The sequence below is a fragment of the Girardinichthys multiradiatus genome, chromosome X (assembly GCF_021462225.1).
Source record: "Girardinichthys multiradiatus isolate DD_20200921_A chromosome X, DD_fGirMul_XY1, whole genome shotgun sequence".
Taxonomy (NCBI): domain Eukaryota; kingdom Metazoa; phylum Chordata; class Actinopteri; order Cyprinodontiformes; family Goodeidae; genus Girardinichthys; species Girardinichthys multiradiatus.
In genome coordinates, this window is record NC_061817.1 from 15,422,289 (window position 1) to 15,442,544 (window position 20,256).

Consider the following 20,256-nt stretch of genomic DNA (forward strand, 5'->3'; position numbering starts at 1 on the left):
CCCCACGGTTCAGGGAAGACAAATCAGCAAGAAACAATCTCTGAAATTAAAACATTACATTGCAGAAGCTCTTAGCCGGCCGAATAACAGCCAGGGTCAGCAAATTTGTACAAGCAATGTGTCTCAAATTACAGCTTCTGGTTTGGACTCTGCTTCACAGAACAAAGCAAGGATCAACTGAAACCCAAGGTGACAGACAGACTGGGTAAAATATGGGATGTCTGACACTCAAGATTTTTATTGGCTCCAGCTAGTGGTAGATGACATAAACAGATCATCAGAGGTTTGTTTTGTTTATATTAAAACAAATAAGCAAAGTTCTGAATGGGTAAACAAGGCACTTGAGTGGGAGGTCCAGATTCAGAAATAACATGTCTGGTTCTTGCTTCATGGTGTTACACTGCTGACTTCAGTGTGAGAACAGATGTCCTTTTTTCTGCTCCACAGGAGTTACTACTAACTGCTACACTAATAAAGCAGGACATCTATTAATGGGACACGCAGTGGGTTGATGGGTTAGGAAGGAAGATTAGCAGGCAGTCTATATATTTAGGGGCCGGATGAGGGACACTGATAATCTTGTCATGGCACTAAATTACCAAAAGTCAAAACAGAATTTAGGGATACACCTTTCTTTTATTTTATCACACTGTCATTTTATATGGAGTTTAGGTGCATTCAAGAGTGGGTTGCTACAATGGACAGAAACACAGATGCACCAACCAGGGCTTTGCGACCGACTTGACGGATCGATAATTTTAGCTGATTCCGATTTATCTTTAAAAACTTTAATGTAAGACTAAATCGGTAATATTTTTTCTATCCTTCCTGTTGTGAGTTGTCATTTCAGGATTTCAACAGGTTAAAAGAAAGAGAAAATTTTCAAATCAATAAAATTTTCAAATCAGCAGGAGTATCTATTATTTCCAGTTTGCAAGGTTAGCTTTACCAAAACTACAGTGTATTCCCTAATGATGACTCTTATTAACTCGTAGATTTCCAGAAGGCTCCCAACAATTTTAAACTCAGGAAGTCGCATCAGAGACGCATGTTGAAAGCTCAAAAGAATAAAACAGAGCACTATGCCATATGTAATATCACAAAACAAGTTCCAAGCCTTACCAGGTTTGGGTTTTGGCTTGCGACCCGGTTTCCCTTTGATCCTGGGTGTGGTCTCCTCAGGCTTTGCTCCTGCCTCCTTGCTGCATTTGCGCACCCTCCTCCTGGAGGGCCCGGCCACAAGCAGCGCAGGGGACGGTTCTGCGCCTGGGGGAAAGGAGAAGAGGAAATAACCTTTTCCCCCGGACTCCAAGAATTCAGCACTTCTTGAATTTAATTTCAAAATAGTTTAAATGTTTAAAACCAAAATAAAACCCTTGATAAAAACAACATGTTGTGTTTCATCTGCACCCTTTTTAAATTCTCGACTGAGCTGATGTGTTCGGCTGTTTGGGAAATGTAATTGTTCCCTCATGAAATCATGTTGGAGGCACATTGCTTCTAAAATCTAATACAGTAATTCAGCCTCTGATGTGCAAAAACCAACAACTGAGATGTAAAAATATGTTTTAGCGACTGTCCTCAGTAAATGTTACCATCCAATGAACTGAATTTCTTTCATTTATTTGAAACCTTAGGTGGGTTATAGCTTTTAGAAAAATATTTGCAGACACCAGTGGAAGCGTCAGTGTTGCATTTTAGAGTGCAGTCGTCTGGGAAATGAAATTCAAATCAACATCTGAGTGCAAAAAGACTGCTAGAGACAAGTTTGTGGGGCGTTTTTCTGATTTCTGCTGATTTGTTCCTCTAAGACTTTTATTAAAAGATTGAGGAAGAAGCAGTTTTTGTGTTTGCTTACAGTGGATCTTGTAGTCCGGTGGCAGCAGCCGGATGTGGGAGAGCGGGATGCGTCCTGTGTCCCCATCGTCAAACTCCACCGTGATTAGATCGCCATTCTCGTCAATGTCTGAGCTTCCTGTTTGGCCAAAATAAAAAATAACATTGTTTAGGCATTTTGACCAGTAATTACTGCTGCCATTTATAATAAAGGAGCAACAATTGGTGCTTCCTGCTCCACCCAGTAGGTGAATCATGTAATTAAAATGCTGGGTGTCTGTCTGCCGCACCGTTGACAACAGTTCCCGGGTAGAGGCAGCGGTACTGCTGGCTCCAGTAGGCGGCGATCCGGGTGCCCTCTGGCAGATAACGCACGGATGGAGGCTTCACATCGATTATCTGTAAATACACAATATTTCACACAGATTTTAATTTTTTGGCCAACACGTTCACATTTCCACCTCCTCAAAGCAGCTCTCACATCCCGTTTCAAACCAGAAAAAAACCCGGCATAAGCAGTCTGGAAGTGCAGACAGACATATTGTATGTGAGAGAGTTACAGTTTACTCACAGCTTCCTGGAGCAGTTGTTCCAAGCAGTAGATGTGAGGTCGGTTCCCTCTCTCGCCCTCCACCACCACGCTGTATCTGCAGGGAGGAAATATTGGAATAAGAGAGGAAGGGATCAGAAGTTTAGGGGTCAGTGTGCAGGGGCCGTGGCTTTTAATTACGCCGGCAGACAGAATCCAGAGCTACAGCAGCTCACTCTGAGGTGCAGACGGTCTCGTTGGTAAAGAAAGACGTGTCCTTATCTCAGTTTTGACTGTTCTGACGGGTACCAGGCAGAGGACGGTGTTGTTTTGTTTTTTAACTACTGTTGCAGTACTTTCACTGGGGCTGAAACTATATCTGACGTGGTGCTAATACCAACAAGATAGCAGCTTCCAACTTTAACCAAATGATCTAAAGTGATTTCTCATGATATAAGTTCATGAGAAATAAAGCAGCAGCAACAAAACCAAACTAAAAATTGAAAAGGGTATACATTGTTTTGTAACAAATATTCATATTCCCTTTTCCTTTTTGTTACGGCTGATGGCCGTATGTGTGTTTGTTTTGTACCTTCATCAACAGACTGGCCAGCCGATGTCGCTGAAAAGCACCGTTTTCCTCCGTGCTATCGGTACCGCTGTTTCTGATAGGATCGGATTTCTTCTTCGCTGGATACACTCTTCTTCGCTGTTCCTGACGGACTCTGATCTCCCTGCGTGCTCTACACTCCTCCTGCTGGACGTCTCCGGGAGTTCATGTTGGACTATTCATTTCCTGGTTCTTCCGAATTCGCCGCCAATCATTGAAGGGACTACATTATATAAACTCTCTGCACCTGCCACTAAAGGCAGCTGGTATTTGGACAGAACAGCTCGCCACTTCTGACCTTGGTGTTGTGAAACTTTGAAGCTTGGTTATTTTTGTATGCTTACCTGCTTGATGGTTAGCTTGACTCCATCTTGGCTCAGAGGAGTCTCTTTAAAGTTTGTTAAGCTTTGTCTTGATTTGTTTGTTTGCTTGTTGTTAGCAGGGACGCTTTTGATTTAGGAAACTGTTGAATTAGTTTGTCCCTCCTTTTGGGGGATTATTTTTAGTTAAATTACTGATGGGTGTGTATTTTGTTAAATTTATAGTCATTGTGTATTTTGGGTTTTACCCCTTATTTCTTTATTTTTCACACAGTTTGTACTTTGTTAAGTACCCTCCTTTTGTTTGTTTTGTTAAAAATACCGGAAACTGAACTAAAAAGAAATAAATTACTCCTTCTTTCATAAAACCAACAACACCTGGTTTGAATGTTTACTTCCCCCTACCCCTAGACCGAGTGGGGTCGTAACATTTAATGGGGGCTCATCCGGGATATCTTTAAATGAATCCTGTGATTGAAAGTGTAAACTTTAGCTTTGTCAGTTCAGAAAGTCATAAGGTCTTGGTAGGCCCCTGTTGTCACTTGTGCAAAATTTTAGTATGGCACAGTTTAACTTAAAACAGTTTTTGCAAAGTCCCTCTCTTGAACTAATAGTCATGTCGATTTGACACAAATTGCAGCACATTTCTGCATTTCTTTTTCTAAACAGCTCCTTAAAAAGGAACTAAGGAATCTTGTAGTGGAGAAATTGGTCGAACTAGGAGGTCTTGTATTCTCTGAGATATCTGTGAGTTCTGTGGCTCAACCTGCTTTGACTTCTGTTGCTGTAGCGCAGTCTGAGGCCCTTTCTTCTGATGAAGGTGGTAAGAAGGTTTTGGGAAAACCTCCAGAAGTCTCTCCAGATGTGGATGCTGAGGTGGGTGTGGGGATTAAGACTCTTTACACACTCCCTCGGTTTAATCCCCTCTCTGACACCAGTAGTTCAGCTGGGTCAAAAGCTGATGCTTGGATTAATGTCCGACTCGCTAGACTGCACCTTGAGGCCCAAGAGAAGGCACAGCAAAGGCAGTTCCAACTAGAAATGAAAAGGTTGGAAACTGAAGCAGAAACTGCCATAAAAATACGTCTGTTGCAGTAAACTCCTCTTCTGTTGGTTATTCTACTACTTCATCTCAAATTAGACCTTTCGATATTACCAAGTATGTTGCTCTAGTGCCTGAATTCCGAGAAGCGGAAGTAGATTACTTCTCAGCTTTTGAAAAAATAGCACAAGCACCAGGCTTCAGGAGGCCACTGCGGCCTCCTGAAGCCTGGTCACTTCTGTTGCAATGCAAACTATATGGAAAAGCTCAAGAGGTTGTTGCAACTCTCCCTCTTGCTGACACCCTAGATTTTGAAAAGGTAAAGGCTGCCATCTTAAAAGCCTATGAACTTGTCCCCGAGGCTTACCGACAAAAATGTAGGTCTTTTAAGAAAAATCCCAGTCAAACCTATGTTGAGTTTTCTAGGGAAAAGGGAACTCTTTTTGACAGATGGTGTTCTTCTTGTAAAGTCTCAAACTTTCTAAGCTTAAAAGAGCTAATTTTGTTAGAGTTTAAGACCTGTTTGCCTGAACGCATTTCCATGCTTTTAAATGAACAAAAAGTAGAGTCTTTGTCTGCTGCTGCTGTCCTTGCTGATGAGTATGTGCTTACCCACAAAACAATTTTTCAGTCCAATCCGAACAAAACTTCTGTTGTTAAGACGTGTGACACAGTCAAGCCCATACAATTGAAGAAAAACAGAGAGTGTTTTTATTGTCATAAAACAGGGCATGTCATTGCTAACTGTTTAGTTTTAAAACGAAAAACACAAACTTCTGTTGAGTCCCAACCGAAAGGTGTAGGACTCATTAAAAGAAAACCAAACATTGTAAGAGCTGAAGTTGACTGCACACCTGATCCCTGCTTCAACCCTTTTCTGTCAGATGCACTAGTTTCACTCACTGGACAGCCTGAAGATCAGTGTTCTATTCGCATTCTGCGTGATACTGGAGGTTCTCAGTCCATTATTTTAGCTGACACATTACCGTTTTCTGAACAGTCATCATGTGGATATAGTGCAATTCCACAGGGTGTAGAAATGGGTTATGTTCCTCGGCCTGTACATCTGGTACATTTAAAGTCCAAAATAATCTCAGGAATTTTCCCTATTGCTGTCTGCCCAGCACTACCTATCAAAGGTGTCGCATTACTGTTAGGTAATGATATTGCTGGCGGTAAGGTAACTCCTGCATTAGAGGTTTTGGATGTACCACAAAACATGGGAACTAGAGATAAAAAAGTCATCTCCCAAAGTGAACCCAACTGGTGTACTAACTCGTGCACAAAAACATAAGAAAAAGGCTAAAAGTGATGATGTGGATTTGTCTGACAGTTTGTTTATGTCAGTGTTCTCAGGTGGTGGAGAATCTGACTCTGTTACAGAGGCTTCTGCAGTTCCGGATATGACTGGTGGGGATGCATTACAGACCCCTGATAGTGCTTTCCCAATCACTCGTGCTCACCTGCGCACTTCTCAGAGGTCTGATCAAACGTTAAAACCCTATTTTGAAGGTGTAGTAGGTCCTGATGCGGCCAAGGATGAAGGTGTATCTTTCTTTCTGGATGATGGAATTTTAATGCGTAGATGGTGTCCTATTCTGCTTCCTGGTGCTGATTGGAACATAGTTTTACAGATTGTGGTTCCTTCCAGTTATCGAAAGAATATTTTATCATTAGCACATGAAAGTAAATGGTCAGGACACTTGGGTGTTTCAAAAACATACCAACTGATTTTAAAACACTTTTACTGGCCTGGATTAAAAACAGATGTGATTAAATTCTGCTGCAGTTGCCACATATGTCAGATGGCTGGAAAGCCTAACCAGACCATACCAAATGCTCCGCTCCATCCAATTCCTGCAGTGAAAGAACCATTTGAACGCATCATTATGGATTGTGTGGGTCCTTTACCACGAACCAAATCTGGTAATCAGTTTTTATTTACCTAAATGTGCGCCTCCACTCGCTACCCTGAAGCCATTCCTCTCCGTAAAATCACTGCTAGTTCAATCATTAATGCCATGACCAGATTCTTTTCTACATTTGGTCTTCCTAGAACTGTACAGACAGATCAAGGTACAAATTTCAAATCGAAACTCTTTAGACAGGTTCTTAAAGAACTAGACATTAAACATGCTGTTTCTAGTGCATATCATCCTCAATCTCAGGGAGCTTTAGAACGTTGGCATCAGACTTTAAAGTCTATGCTGAAGAAATACTGCCTTGAGAATAAGAAAAGCTGGGATGAAGGTATCCCTTTTGTACTGTTTGCAGCTAGAGAATCCACTCAGGAATCATTAAGATTTAGCCCTGCAGAACTAGTGTTTGGTCATACTCTTCGCAGTCCACTAAAAATGTTGAAAAAGAAACTTTTGAACTCTGACACTTCCGCTCAGGAAAACATTTTGGATTATGTTTGTAAGTTTCGTGAGCGTTTGCATTCTTCCCGTGCAATTGCACAAGAGTTCCTTTGTGACTCTCAGAAATCAATGAAAAGACGTTATGATCATTCTGCTGTTCTTCGTCACTTTCAGGTTGGCGACAAAGTTTTGGCATTACTGCCTATCCCTGGATCTGCTCTTGATGCCAAGTTCTCAGGTCCTTATGAGGTTAGTGATCAACTGAGTGACACTGACTATGTGATAAACACTCCTGAAAGGAGGAGAAAAACCAGAGTGTGTCACATAAACATGCTAAAACCGTACTACATTCGAACAACTAACCCAAATATGGACCAGAGTAAAATAAAACCCAGTGGCAGTGCAGCCATAATTGTGACAGATGATGTTAGCTCTGAATCGGGTGAAGATGGCTTAACTCTTCGCTCCAGTTTTCACCAAAGTCCTCGTTTGCCCAAATCTGAAATGTTGAAGGAGTTTTCAAATAGTCTTACACATTTGCCTGAGAGCCAGCAAGATATTTTATCACTGATGAGCAGTTTCCTATGTCTATTCAATGAAATACCGACACGCACTACAGTACTTGAACATGACATTGATGTTGCTAATGCTAAACCCATTAAGCAACATCCTTATAGAATAAATCCTGTTAAAAGAGCTCTAATGAACAGTGAGACAGAGTACATGTTGCAAAATGGAGTTGTGAAACACAGTTCTAGTTCTTGGAGTTCTCCCTGCTTGCTTGAAATGAAACCTGATGGCACACCACGTTTCATTACAGATTACCGCAAGGTAAATTCTGTTACAGTTACTGACTCATATCCACTTCCTCGCATTGAGGACTGTGTAGATAATGTGGGAAATGCTCAGTATGTAAGCAAACTAGATTTATTAAAAGGATATTGGCAAGTACCCCTCACAAAGAGAGCTTCTGATATTTCTGCTTTTGTTACACCAGACTAATTTTTACAATACAATGTGATGGCGTTTGGGATGTGTAATGCCCCTGCAACCTTCCAACGCCTAGTAAAGATTGTTTTGTCTGGTTTGTCTAACTGCAGTGCATACTTGGATGATATAGTAGTATATACTTCTACCTGGACAGAACACATAATTGTTTTAACACAAGTGTTCACTCACCTTGCTAAAGCTTCTTTGACCTTAAACCTCACCAAATGTGACTTTGGGAAAGCCACAGTGACCTATCTTTGTAGACAGGTAGGCCAAGGACAAGTGCAACCTTTAAAAGAAAAGATTTCTGCCATTACTTCGTTCCCTGTGCCTTGCACTAGAAAGGCTTTACGCCGTTTTCTTGGTATAGCAAGTTATTGTAGGAATTTCTGTTGCAACTTTTCCACTATTGTTCATCCTCTGACCCGTCTACAAAGTCAACTTTTTATGGACCCCAGAATGTCAACATGCTTTTGATAGCATTAAATCTCTGTTATGTCATGCTCCTGTACTCTCTGCTCCAGATACAGAAAGGTCCTTTAAACCAAATGATCTAAAGTGATTTCTCATGATATAAGTTCATGAGAAATAAAGCATCAGCAACAAAACCAAACTAAAAATTGAAAAGGGTATACATTGTTTTGTAACAAATATTCATATTCCCTTTTCCTTTTTGTTACGGCTGGTGGCCGTATGTGTGTTAGTTTTGTACCATAATCAACAGACTGGCCAGCCGATGTCGCTGAAAAGGGCCGTTTTCCTCCGTGCTATCGGTACCGCTGTTTCTGATCGGATCGGATTTCTTCTTTGCTGTTCCTGACAGACTCGGATCTCCCTGTGCGCTCTGCACTCCTCCTGCTGGACGTCTCCGGGAGTTCATGTTGGACTATTCATTTCCTGGTTCTTCCGAATTCGCCGCCAATCATTGAAGGGACTACACTATATAAACTCTCTGCACCTGCCACTAAAGGCAGCTGGTATTTGGACAGAACATCTCGCCACTTCTGACCTTGGTGTTGTGAAACTTTGAAGCTTGGTTATTTTTGTATGCTTACCTGCTTGATGGTTAGCTTGACTCCATCTTGGCTCAGAGGAGTCTCTTTAAAGTTTGTTAAGCTTTGTCTTGATTTGTTTGTTTGCTTGTTGTTAGCAGGGACGCTTTTGATTTAGGAAACTGTTGAATTAGTTTGTCCCTCCTTTTGGGGGATTATTTTTAGTTAAATTACTGATGGGTGTGTATTTTGTTAAATTTATAGTCATTGTGTATTTTGGGTTTTATCCCTTATTTCTTTATTTTTCATACAGTTTGTACTTTGTTAAGTACCCTCCTTTTGTTTGTTTTGTTAAAAATACCGGAAACTGAACTAAAAAGAAATAAATTACTCCTTCTTTCATAAAACCAACAACACCTGGTTTGAATGTTTACTTCCCCCTACCCCTAGACCGAGTGGGGTCGTAACACTTTTCCTTTCCACAATTTTTAAAGTTTAAACCAAAAATGTCTAGATTTGTATTATAATTGTATGTGATAATACCAAAAATAAAGTTGTTCATAATTTAAAGTGGAAGGTAAATGGTTTTAAATTACATTTAGAAACAAAAAAGTCTAAAAATGTGTGATTCAGCTTTCATTCACTCTAGTGTCTCTAAATGAAACCCAGTGCATTCAGAAGCCACATACAAACTAATGCAGTCCAGCAAAACACTGCACTTCAAACTATGCACATCATCCCAATGGTGAAGCATGGTGGTGGCAGCATTATGCTGTGGGGATACTTTTATTCAACAGAGATGGAATAGCTAGTCAGTGTTTATGGGATGAAGGGTGGTTAACCTTATAGTAGGACAACAACCCTAAACATCCTTTTAGAGCTACACTGAAATGGTTTACAACGGCCTAGTCAAAGTACCGACCTGGGTAATTGAGAATGCATTGCATGAGTTTAAAACTGCTGTTCTCAAAAGTTCTGCATCCAATGTGACTGAGCTTTAGCTGTTTTCCAAAGAATGGGCAAAATATTTAGCATCTAGATGTGCAAATCTATAGGAGGCAAACCCCAAAAACCTGTGGGTGAAACTGAGCCCTCTGTCCAAAGAAGATGGTTTTAAAAAGTATTGATTCAGGGGGAGCTGTCAAGTTTAAATAGTATGCAAGGCCCTACATATTCAGTTTGAGTCTGCCTAACCCCTCTGTGGCTGAAAGGTGCTGCTCATATGTACTCACATGTCAGGGGAGTGTACAGTGTTCACGTGTCCTGCATAGAGAAGCTGGTCATCCATCGGGATCAAAACCCTGAGTCCGTCCACCAGAGAGTCCTTATCCAACACGCACTGCACGGGAGCTGAACACAACAACACATCCCAGCCATGAACGTGATGACCTCTAAGTTCTGCACAGGTTTGTGTGTTTGTGCGGATGCTGACCAGGTGTGGAGGATTTCTCCGACACGCTGCTGTTTCGTGGTGGGAGAAGCTCATCTTCACTAAAGCTGCTGTCCTGGTTTGGCTCAAAGTCTTCATCCGCTGCCATGCTCTCCATCAGTCGGCTCACAGCGCCCCTGGACGGCTAAAAGAAAACCCAGTGATTTGGTACCACTTGAAAAAAAAAAAAACACTCAAAAAATACTCAAAAGTTAACAAAAGTGTAATAAAAGCAACTGTTTTAGCTCAGTAAAAAATACCAGAAACATTTTCTACTGCATATTAAACTTTAATTACATTCTGAATGGCAACAATCGTTCCCCCTACTGACCTCTCGTGCTTTGCTTTTGCCTTTGGATTGGCTCTTGTGTGCCGGGCTCAGAGGTGCCGCTCCATCAGAGACTGGACTGCACAAAGTGGTTGGGCTGACCGGCATAGAAGAGTCCTTCTGCTTCTTTTTCTGTGTTTCAAGGGAGAAATCGTAAAGAATTGAGACCTGCAGATGCATGAAAGACAGCAGAATGCATCTTCTGGTGGACAGATTTCCACCTTTACACACGCATACACACAGACTGAAGGTAGAATGTTCCCAGGCTGCCTGCAGCTGTCCTCTCTCGTCAACAACACGACACAGACAGCAGGAGAGAGCTGCAGTGACTGAGGTACAGAGAAACCCTGCTGCCACTGACACACACACTCAAAAAAATGTCAAGAGAGGGGAAAATGGATGCAGAGTTTAAAGCTGGAAAGAAGGAGCATCAGGAAAATAAGACACAGATGCTTCTTTTGCACTCAGTGAGTAAGGGATACATTATTGACCTACTTTTATCACATCTTTCCCCTCTCGGATTCCTGGAGTGGTTTTTGGTTTAAAGGAAGGCTTCGGGTTGAGAGGTGGCGCTGAGACGGAGGATGTGGAGCTCTGGCTAGTGGAGGAAGAGGTGGACACAGACATCTGACTGGCCGTGGTGGTAGCGTCGTGGAGGAAGATCCTCTCGCTGCGTCGTCGGTTCCATCCCTCGTCCTCGCTGAAGCCTCCGATCCCGGTGGAGAGGTCGAAGCTGAATCTCCGTGGTGATCGAGGCGAAGGGCGGGCTTTTGTTAGAGGCTTTCGGTTGACCGGCAGCGCTTCACCTCGCTTGGTGGGGCTGGGCTGATCGCCTCGTCGGGTGGCTGGCGGCAGGAGGGGGAGCTCAGGGGCTGAGCACCTCCCATGCAGAAGGGAAGGGAACTTCCTCTGCCTCAAGTCTGAACCAGACTCGGACCACTCACACTCTGGTGAACCTGAGAGAGGAGAGGTGAGTTTCAAGTGATGCGAAAAGGCTTTTCTTTTATGATATGGGTTCATTTATTAACATGCAAAAGTATTCAGAACCTTTCAACTTTTCACATTTTGTCTAATGAGAACCACAAACTTTAATGTTTTATTTTATTGGGATTTTATGAGATAAACATACACAGGGCAGTGCATATTTGTCAAGTAAAAGGGAAACATTACATGGTTTTTAAAATGTTTTACAAATAAAACTCTGAAAAGTGTGCCGTGCAAACACACGCCACACTTTCCAGCCTCAATTTTCAAGTTTTTATTTTTAAAAAGCCTCAACACTCAGTCATCCATTTAACAATTACAGAATACTTTTTGTTGGTCCATCTCCTAAAATTCCTGTTAAATTCATAGAGGTGATACAGTGATACTTTTGCATGGTACAGTAAACTTGATAAATAATCAGATTAGAAATGCTTCTACCTTGATGCACCCGCTTGGAAATACTTGTCAATGTTTTGGTAAACGAGTTGTTCTAGAACTTATCTGGTTTTTATATCCCAGTCATAACAGAGACTGTTTATGTCTGTTTGTTTACCCAGAGTGCTCTGTCTGCCGCTGCAGTGTTTGCCGTCATGGAAGAGGCTCATTGGGGGCGGGCTGACTGGGAGGGCGCTGGCCGCGAACCTGGCCAGGAGACCCAGCCCACTCTCCTCACAGCTGGCGCCGTCATCGTCATCACCATCAGAATCACACTCATCTTCAGAAGTCTCTGTGTGGGAGAGAAAACAGTGAGCACAGGCAGAAAGATGATTTGCACTATGCATCTGGGATTAATCTGTCTCTTTATATCATTTTTAATCATAGCAAAATGAAGAATAAACAAATTTGGAAAATATGCTAAGTGGGATCTCAAAAACAATGCAACTATGCAGTCGAACGCACACACACAGGTGTAGGTTGGTGAGAAAAAACACGGGAGCGAGAAGATACAAGGTCCAAACAACTGCAGCCTCCCTTCACATTGTAAAGCTGCACAGAAATACAGAGCAGCGGACCTTTGTGAGTTACCACGACCATGCACGAGATGTGAGCAACATTTACACACGCCAGACACACATCTGTAGAGACTGGGTGAGTCAAAACATGGCCTTAGACATTTGTATTAATGGAACAAAAAGATGAAAGAGGAAAAATAAAATGCTCCTTTTAAAACTGACAAACCAGCAGAGCATACAGAAAGGCAGACACAAACACACACTGTGGCATACTGCTGGTTAAGCTGTGTGTTGCTGTTAGGTCCAGAGCAGCAGATGAACAGGAGGAGCTTCTCCTCAGGGGTTAGAGTGTTAACAGTGAGGGTGGAAGCACAGTACATGAAGACTTAATGTTGTATTATTAATAAATAGTAGGCTGAGAAGCTGTTTCCGAGCAGAGAAAAAAATTATTTTTTTCCTGCCACTTAGAATGCAGTACCTTGAAAACTACTCATGCTTCCTGAATACACATTTTGTCACATAGTATAGTTTTTACAAATAACATTTTGAAAACTGTGGGGATCATTTGTATTCATCTCCCTTTACTCCAGCCCTAAATAAAATCAGGAGCAAACAAAATTCTTTCAAAACTCAACTAAAAACAGAATCCTAGGCTTAAAAAATCTCACAGAGCATTGTTCAATCCAACGTCTAAATATGTACCGTTTATGGCACTGAGAAAACCCACAACACATTGTTGTCCACCTAAGCTGACCGGATGGGCAAGGAGATCCTTAATCAGAGAAGCAGCAAAGAAGCACAAAGTAACTCTGGAGGAGCTGCAGAGATCCACAACTCAGGTGGAAAGACTTGTTGACACTACAACTAAGTTGAGGACTGCGAAGAGGTGGTCATTATGGAGTGGCAAGAAGAAAATAATTATTGAATGAAAGCAATAAGAAGTTCCATTCACAGTTTGCCACACGCCACGTAGGAGGCACATGCAATATTATGTGTAGAGGAAAACAATGCACATCACTCTGAGCACACCTTTCCCATGGGGAAGCATGGTGGTAATAGCATCATGCTGTGGGAATGCTTTTACTCAGCAGGGACAGGGAATCTGGTCAGCGTTGGTGGGAAGATGGAGCTAAATCCAGGGCAATCCTTGAAGAAAACCTGTTAGAAGCTGCAAAAGACTTGAGACTTGGGCGAATGTTCATCTTTCAGCAGGACAACAACCATAAACATAACCAGAACTGCAATGTAGTGGTTCAGATCAAAGCATATTCATGTCCAGTCAAAGTCCATACCCAAGTCTAACTGAAAATGTGTTGCAAAAATTCAAAACTGATGTTCATAGATGTTTCCCATCCAATCGAACTGAGCTGAAGCTATTTTGCAAACACAAAATGAGTAAAACGTCTGTAGATGTAAAAAGCTGGTAGACATAAACTCCCAAGACTTTCATCTGGAAATGCAGCGAATTGTGGTTCTAAAATATATCGACTCAGGAGGCTGAATAGAAATGTAAGCCCCAATTTTAATATTTTGATTAGCAAGGAAAGAAAGAAAACATTGTTCTTCAACTTCAGTTTTGCACAATCATCCCCACAGCATACTTCACCCACCATGTTTTACTGTCTTCATGGTGATATGCAGTGTTAGTTTCCTGCCACTCATAATGTTTTGGTGGTAAAAGCTGAAGATTGGTTCATTAGGAGTTACTTTCACTTGGTATGTAAATTTACAGCTGAAATTACATTGATTGTGGTTTACAAGATTATGATTGTAATAGGACAAAATGTAAAAACGTTCAGGCGGCATGAATATTTTCGCAAGGCAAGGTTATCTACATATTTTCCATGAAGGAACCAAATTCTCATGGTGTACTGTGAATCCACGGTGTATTAACGGTAGCAGACAGGCGTTTACAACAAGCAGGCACTGAGAGGACAGCCCTGTGAGGCCCCTTTGGCAATATGCTCCTTTGATTTGAGCCACCATGGTTACATCCTCTGTTCCCGTCCAACACCAAACGCCCTCCTTTAAACTTTTAAGCCCCCAGGAGACAAAGTTGGGGAAGTGGGGGGTAACCATGGCTAGCTTTGAAGAGTTTCAAATTTGTGAGACAATAAACAAAAACAAGATAAAAGTTAATGTTCTGTGAATGTAGCTCAATTTCTGCATGTTTCATGTGAGTGTTCAATAAATAAAAATAAAAAAAACGGAGGGAGGGGCACTTCCTACTTACACAGCAGGTGACAGGGGTGTGGCCTCAGGCAGGGCGGGGCGGGGCGGGGCAGCGACGGGAGCGCAGCCTAGCCTTAGCACAGACTAGCTTTAAAAGCAAAGCCTTAGCCACAGCGTAGGGTCGCCATAGCGAGGTAGTGTAGGCTCAAGGCTGCGCTAGTCCTGGCCAAGCTTCTGTAAAGTCGCAGCGGCAGCAGCACAAGCACATGGAACAGGCTGAGAGACACTCAAAGCATTATGGGAAGGAAAATAAAGTAGGGGCGGGGGTCGAGGATGAGAGGGGGACAGTGAGAGGACAGAGCAAAGTGTCTGAGAGAGAGCAGGGAGAAGGGTTATTTGAAGGTTTAGTAGACACACAGGAGCTCTATTGTCCAAATATCCCTCAAATTTCAACACTGCCACATCATCTGGAAACATTTAGCAAACAATAACACTGATCTACCTATTCTATGATCAAATAAACCCAGGCACACCTAACCTGTGCTCCGACCCGACCCTACACTCGCCTTCCTACCATGTTCTCCAAACTTATCTAGGAGAACCGAAGGGATATTTGACAAACAGAGCCTTCTAAAGGATGTGTGAGGTGCAGTGGCAGCTAGACAGACTGACAGAAACTGACACAACAAGATGAAGCTGACACAAGGACCACAGCACTTAGCAATCTGTACCAATCAAATCAACACCTTTAATAAAGCTTAGAAATACCAAACTGCAATACAGCTTTGTGGAAAAAGATCTCACAATTCACATGATTTGTACAAATGCTACAAAAACACTTTGCAATCCAGGCAATAAAAATCTCCATTAAAAATAAGTAAACTCTTTAAAAAAAAAACAAAGAAAAAAAAAAACATTGCAGCTTTGCAGAAAAAGCCAGCAGCAAAAGAGGTAGGAATCATGAAGCTAACGCACAGTCTGACAGAAGCTAGCTTAGCCTCACCAGCTGTGAGGAGGCTCACAGACACAGGACTGCCTGACTCAGCAGTAAACGGCTTGAAGCTTTAAGATTTGGTCAGTAACCTTGGTCAAAGGAGTCGTCAGAGGAGCTGAGGCCCGCCTCCTCCAGCAGCAGGGATAAGTGCTTGTGTTTCTTCCTCGAAGATTTCTGACTGGGCAGCAGGGAGGTCGGCGATGTGGAACACCTCTTCCTGGTTGAGCTGTCGTGGGGACGCATCCCCGAGTGAGGAGGCCAGCCCCCTCGAGAAGAAACATGCTCCTCTGAATCTGAATCTGGTGCGGAGAGATTGCCGTTAATGATCCGTGAGGCAGAGAGTGCGAAAACAAAAAGTCATTCATGGAGGCTGCACGCCTGAATTAAAAGGTGTAGGATTTTAGAGGTACTGACCTAAAAAAAGCTTAACAAGAATACTTAATAAGGTTAATAATCAATAATCTATCTCTAAAAGATATTGAGGTTTGTAGTTGTAACCAAATGTACACGCTGAAGGGGAATGAACACTTTGCAAGGAACTGAAAACGGATGTGGATAGAAAAGTAACGTGAAGACTCTTTGTATGATGTTTGCTTCGGATATTTTTGATTGAAACTGACTGATAATCAGAATAAATCTTCATTTTATAAGTCTTTACACTACTTGCAAATTGTGTATTTGAATCCAAGCAGTAGCTATCGGGCTAATGGCTTCATAAATATTAACCTTCTTCTAAGATCTGTTGTGCTTTTTTAACGTTTCACTATTATGAAGCTTGTGGTTGTGGCGTTAGAAAATGTGAAGAGGTTCAGGCGGTATAAACGCAGGCATCTCTGCAGGACGCATTACATGAATCAACCATGTCAGGCATAATTAACTTTATGTTTTCTCTCTGGGTACTCACTGTTCGAGCAACTGCTGAGCTCAGATCTCATCGACGAGAACATTGTCTTCTTCTGACCTTGCACCTTTCGGACAGTCTCTGCAGCCGAAGCCTTGGCAGCCAGCTTTAGTTTCCCAGCTTTGACTGAGGAGTGATCGCCTCGCTCCTTCAGCCCGCTTTCAGAAGATCGGCCCTTTGACTTCTCTAACTTGGAGCTGGAGGTGAGCTTGCAAGAGGTGCCGAGGGAGCCGAGTTGTGAGAGCGAGAGCGCTCTGTCGAGGTCCGAGGCCAGCTGCTCTTGCTCGCACATGTGGCCGCGTTTCACCTTCAAGGCCTACAAAGGCCACCAGGTATGTCACAATCAAGATCAAGGTACTAGGGTCTCTGCTGAAATCCGAACATGCACCAGCAGGCCTACCTCTAGAACGAGAGTGCTGGACGGCTCCTGGTCATTCCAGCTTTTCTTCTTTTTCTTCTTCTTCTTCACCGCTCCAGTTCCAGTTTCTGTGTCCTCTTCATCTCTGGACCAATGGAACCTCTTTCTCTGTGCTTCTCCGGCTTCAGAGTCCTCCGAGTAGTGCACTGTCCGACCCACCCTGAGAGATCGAGATATTTAGGTTTTCATGTATGCAGCAAAAAATGGTTTAACTGAGCAACATTCAAAAGGGAAAGTCCTCACTTTCCAGGCCTGCTGTCCAGTTTGGTAGGTGTAGGCAAATGTTTCCTTTTCCTGGGTCTTCCTCTGCCACGTCTGGTCAGACTACTCCTCTCGTCCTCCTGCTGCTGCCTCTCTCTGACAATAACCAGAAGAAATATATATCTGATTGACAGATCAGTTGGATATGTAAGTCCAGTCCTGTGTTTCATGCAGCAGCAGCAACTTAATTATTCCTGGTTTAAACGACAGGATTTTTATGCCTAATTTGACCTAATCTTCCTCTCCCGACACGCCCCAATCATTGTGATGGCTCTCAAGCTAATCTTATGAGATATTCCTGCCATGTTCTCAGAGGACAACCGAGCACGCAGCCTGCTGAATGGGACATATAGCCAATCAGAAGGCGAGGTGACAGAAAGGAAATGACTCTGACCTCACATTTGATCCCCGGAGAGTTTGTGAAATTCCCCGTCGGAAATCTGAATGTTTTGTGAGTGAAATTTGTTTGTGAGTGATGTGTTGTGTTTGCCGTGTGGCTGGACACCACACACTATAACACCAAATCTGTTATATCTATGGTTTATCATCGTCACGTTTGGGCTCTCTCAGATTTTGAAAATCAACCGATAATTTCAAAATCTTGCCGTCTGAACCAGGCATAAGTCATCTTTAGGCATTCTTGGAGAAAGCGTCAACCTTTTGTCCCTGCGTCGCTGCAGTTTGCTGAGCTCTCTCTGCTTCTCCTTATAAGTCTTCTGCAGCTCGGCCAGGTGAACACGGTATTCCACCTCCACGGCATCCAACATGTCCACAGACATTTTACTGTACAGCTGCACAAAAACACAGGAGACAAACATGAGAATCCTACTGGCAAGGTTTCATTAGCCGACATCCATTCCTGTTTTATTCATCTTACTGGGTCTTCCTTCCTCTGCCTCCAGCTGTACTTCTTGTCGGAGTGCAGAGTTCTTGGCAGATCGATGTGGGACTGCTTCTCTATAGCCTCCAGTAAAATCTGTCTGCTTGCTTCAAGAAGACAGTCCAGACCATCTAGTGTCAGATCTGAAAGGAGAACACAAAACATCAGAAGATCAGAGGAAGAGGAAACTACTGGAATGAGGTAGAGATGCACTGATCAGGCTTTGTCTGGCCAATAAGTATTCTCAATCTTTTCTTTTAGGTCTGGCTTGCTGATTAAGATTTTTATTTTTAAGAAATATAAGACAAAAGAGAAACAGTACATTGCAGGTTCTTTGATTGAGGTAGGGGTTCTGATTCCGATTTTTAAAATTAATCTTTTTAAAAGAAATATTTATAATGTTAATTTAGTCTTTTTTTAAATATTACTGTCATTCCAATATATTCAAAAAAGTAGTAGGTTGTGGAATATACAGGTCCTTCTCAAAATATTAGCATATTGTGATAAAGTTAATTATTTTCCATAATGTCACGATGAAAATTTAACATTCATATATTTTAGATTCATTGCACACTAACTGAAATATTTCAGGTCTTTTATTGTCTTAATATGGATGATTGTGACATACAGCTCATGAAAACCCAAAATTCCTATCTCACAAAATTAGCATATTTCATCCGACCAATAAAAGAAAAGTGTTTTTAATACAAAAAACGTCAACCTTCAAATAATCATGTACAGTTATGCACTCAATACTTGGTCAGGAATCCTTTTGCAGAAATGACTGCTTCAATGCGGCGTGGCATGGAGGCAATCAGCCTGTGGCACTGCTGAGGTCTTATGGAGGCCCAGGATGCTTCGATAGCGGCCTTTAGCTCATCCAGAGTGTTGGGTCTTGAGTCTCTCAACGTTCTCTTCACAATATCCCACAGATTCTCTATGGGGTTCCGGTCAGGAGAGTTGGCAGGCCAATTGAGCACAGTGATACCATGGTCAGTTAACCATTTACCAGTGGTTTTGGCACTGTGAGCAGGTGCCAGGTCGTGCTGAAAAATGAAATCTTCATCTCCATAAAGCTTTTCAGCAGATGGAAGCATGAAGTGCTCCAAAATCTCCTGATAGCTAGCTGCATTGACCCTGCCCTTGATAAAACACAGTGGACCAACACCAGCAGCTGACACGGCACCCCAGACCATCACTGACTGTGGGTACTTGACACTGGACTTCTGGCATTTTGGCATTTCCTTCTCCCCAGTCTTCCTCCAGACTCTGGCACCTTGATTTCCGAATGACATGCAGAATTTGCTTTCATCCGAAAAAAGTACTTTGGACCACTGAGCAACAGTCCAATGCTGCTTCTCTGTAGCCCAGGTCAGGCGCTTCTGCCGCTGTTTCTGGTTCAAAAGTGGCTTGACCTGGGGAATGCGGTACCTGTACCCCATTTCCTGCACACCCCTGTGCACGGTGGCTCTGGATGTTTCTACTCCAGACTCAGTCCACTGCTTCCGCAGGTCCCCCAAGGTCTGGAATCGGCCCTTTTCCACAATCTTCCTCAGGGTCCGGTCACCTCTTCTCGTTGTGCAGCGTTTTCTGCCACACTTTTTCCTTCCCACAGACTTCCCACTGAGGTGCCTTGATACAGCACTCTGGGAACAGCCTATTCGTTCAGAAATTTCTTTCTGTGTCTTACCCTCTTGCTTGAGGGTGTCAATAGTGGCCTTCTGGACAGCAGTCAGGTCGGCAGTCTTACCCATGATTGGGGTTTTGAGTGATGAACCAGGCTGGGAGTTTTAAAGGCCTCAGGAATCTTTTGCAGGTGTTTAGAGTTAACTCGTTGATTCAGATGATTAGGTTCATAGCTCGTTTAGAGACCCTTTTAATGATATGCTAATTTTGTGAGATAGGAATTTTGGGTTTTCATGAGCTGTATGCCAAAATCATCCGTATTAAGACAATAAAAGACCTGAAATATTTCAGTTAGTGTGCAATGAATTTAAAATATATGAATGTTAAATTTTCATCATTACATTATGGAAAATAATGAACTTTGTCACAATATGCTAATATTTTGAGAAGGACCTGTACATTTCCCTCATCTGAGTCAATTTTTACCTGCGCCCCTAATTTTGTGCAGCACACAACCGCGAAGGTGGTTGAAACAGGTTGAAATCTTTCAAAAGTTTTCTGAGGTAAACCTTTCAACTGAAAAAAAGATAGAAAAAAAAATCCGATCTTCTTAAAATCCAAAATCTTAGGA

The 20,256-nt window shown here is 42.5% G+C and overlaps 1 protein-coding gene across 2 annotated transcripts in view; it reads right to left on the reverse strand.

Annotated features, from left to right (window-relative positions):
- LOC124862632 (trinucleotide repeat-containing gene 18 protein-like) overlaps positions 1 to 20,256 on the reverse strand; it is an 81,349-nt gene that overhangs the window by 10,032 nt on the left and 51,061 nt on the right. For both annotated transcript variants that reach the window (XM_047356679.1, XM_047356678.1), the window contains exons 12-26: positions 17,997 to 18,142; positions 17,777 to 17,910; positions 17,102 to 17,215; positions 16,841 to 17,018; positions 16,444 to 16,756; positions 15,629 to 15,838; positions 11,974 to 12,147; positions 10,932 to 11,392; positions 10,440 to 10,568; positions 10,112 to 10,253; positions 9,912 to 10,029; positions 2,408 to 2,483; positions 2,127 to 2,235; positions 1,859 to 1,975; positions 1,123 to 1,266 (exon numbers count right to left, since the gene is read on the reverse strand). In XM_047356679.1, the coding sequence (XP_047212635.1) occupies positions 1,123 to 1,266; positions 1,859 to 1,975; positions 2,127 to 2,235; positions 2,408 to 2,483; positions 9,912 to 10,029; positions 10,112 to 10,253; positions 10,440 to 10,568; positions 10,932 to 11,392; positions 11,974 to 12,147; positions 15,629 to 15,838; positions 16,444 to 16,756; positions 16,841 to 17,018; positions 17,102 to 17,215; positions 17,777 to 17,910; positions 17,997 to 18,142 (2,565 nt within the window). The remainder of the gene's footprint in view (positions 1 to 1,122; positions 1,267 to 1,858; positions 1,976 to 2,126; positions 2,236 to 2,407; positions 2,484 to 9,911; positions 10,030 to 10,111; positions 10,254 to 10,439; positions 10,569 to 10,931; positions 11,393 to 11,973; positions 12,148 to 15,628; positions 15,839 to 16,443; positions 16,757 to 16,840; positions 17,019 to 17,101; positions 17,216 to 17,776; positions 17,911 to 17,996; positions 18,143 to 20,256) is intronic.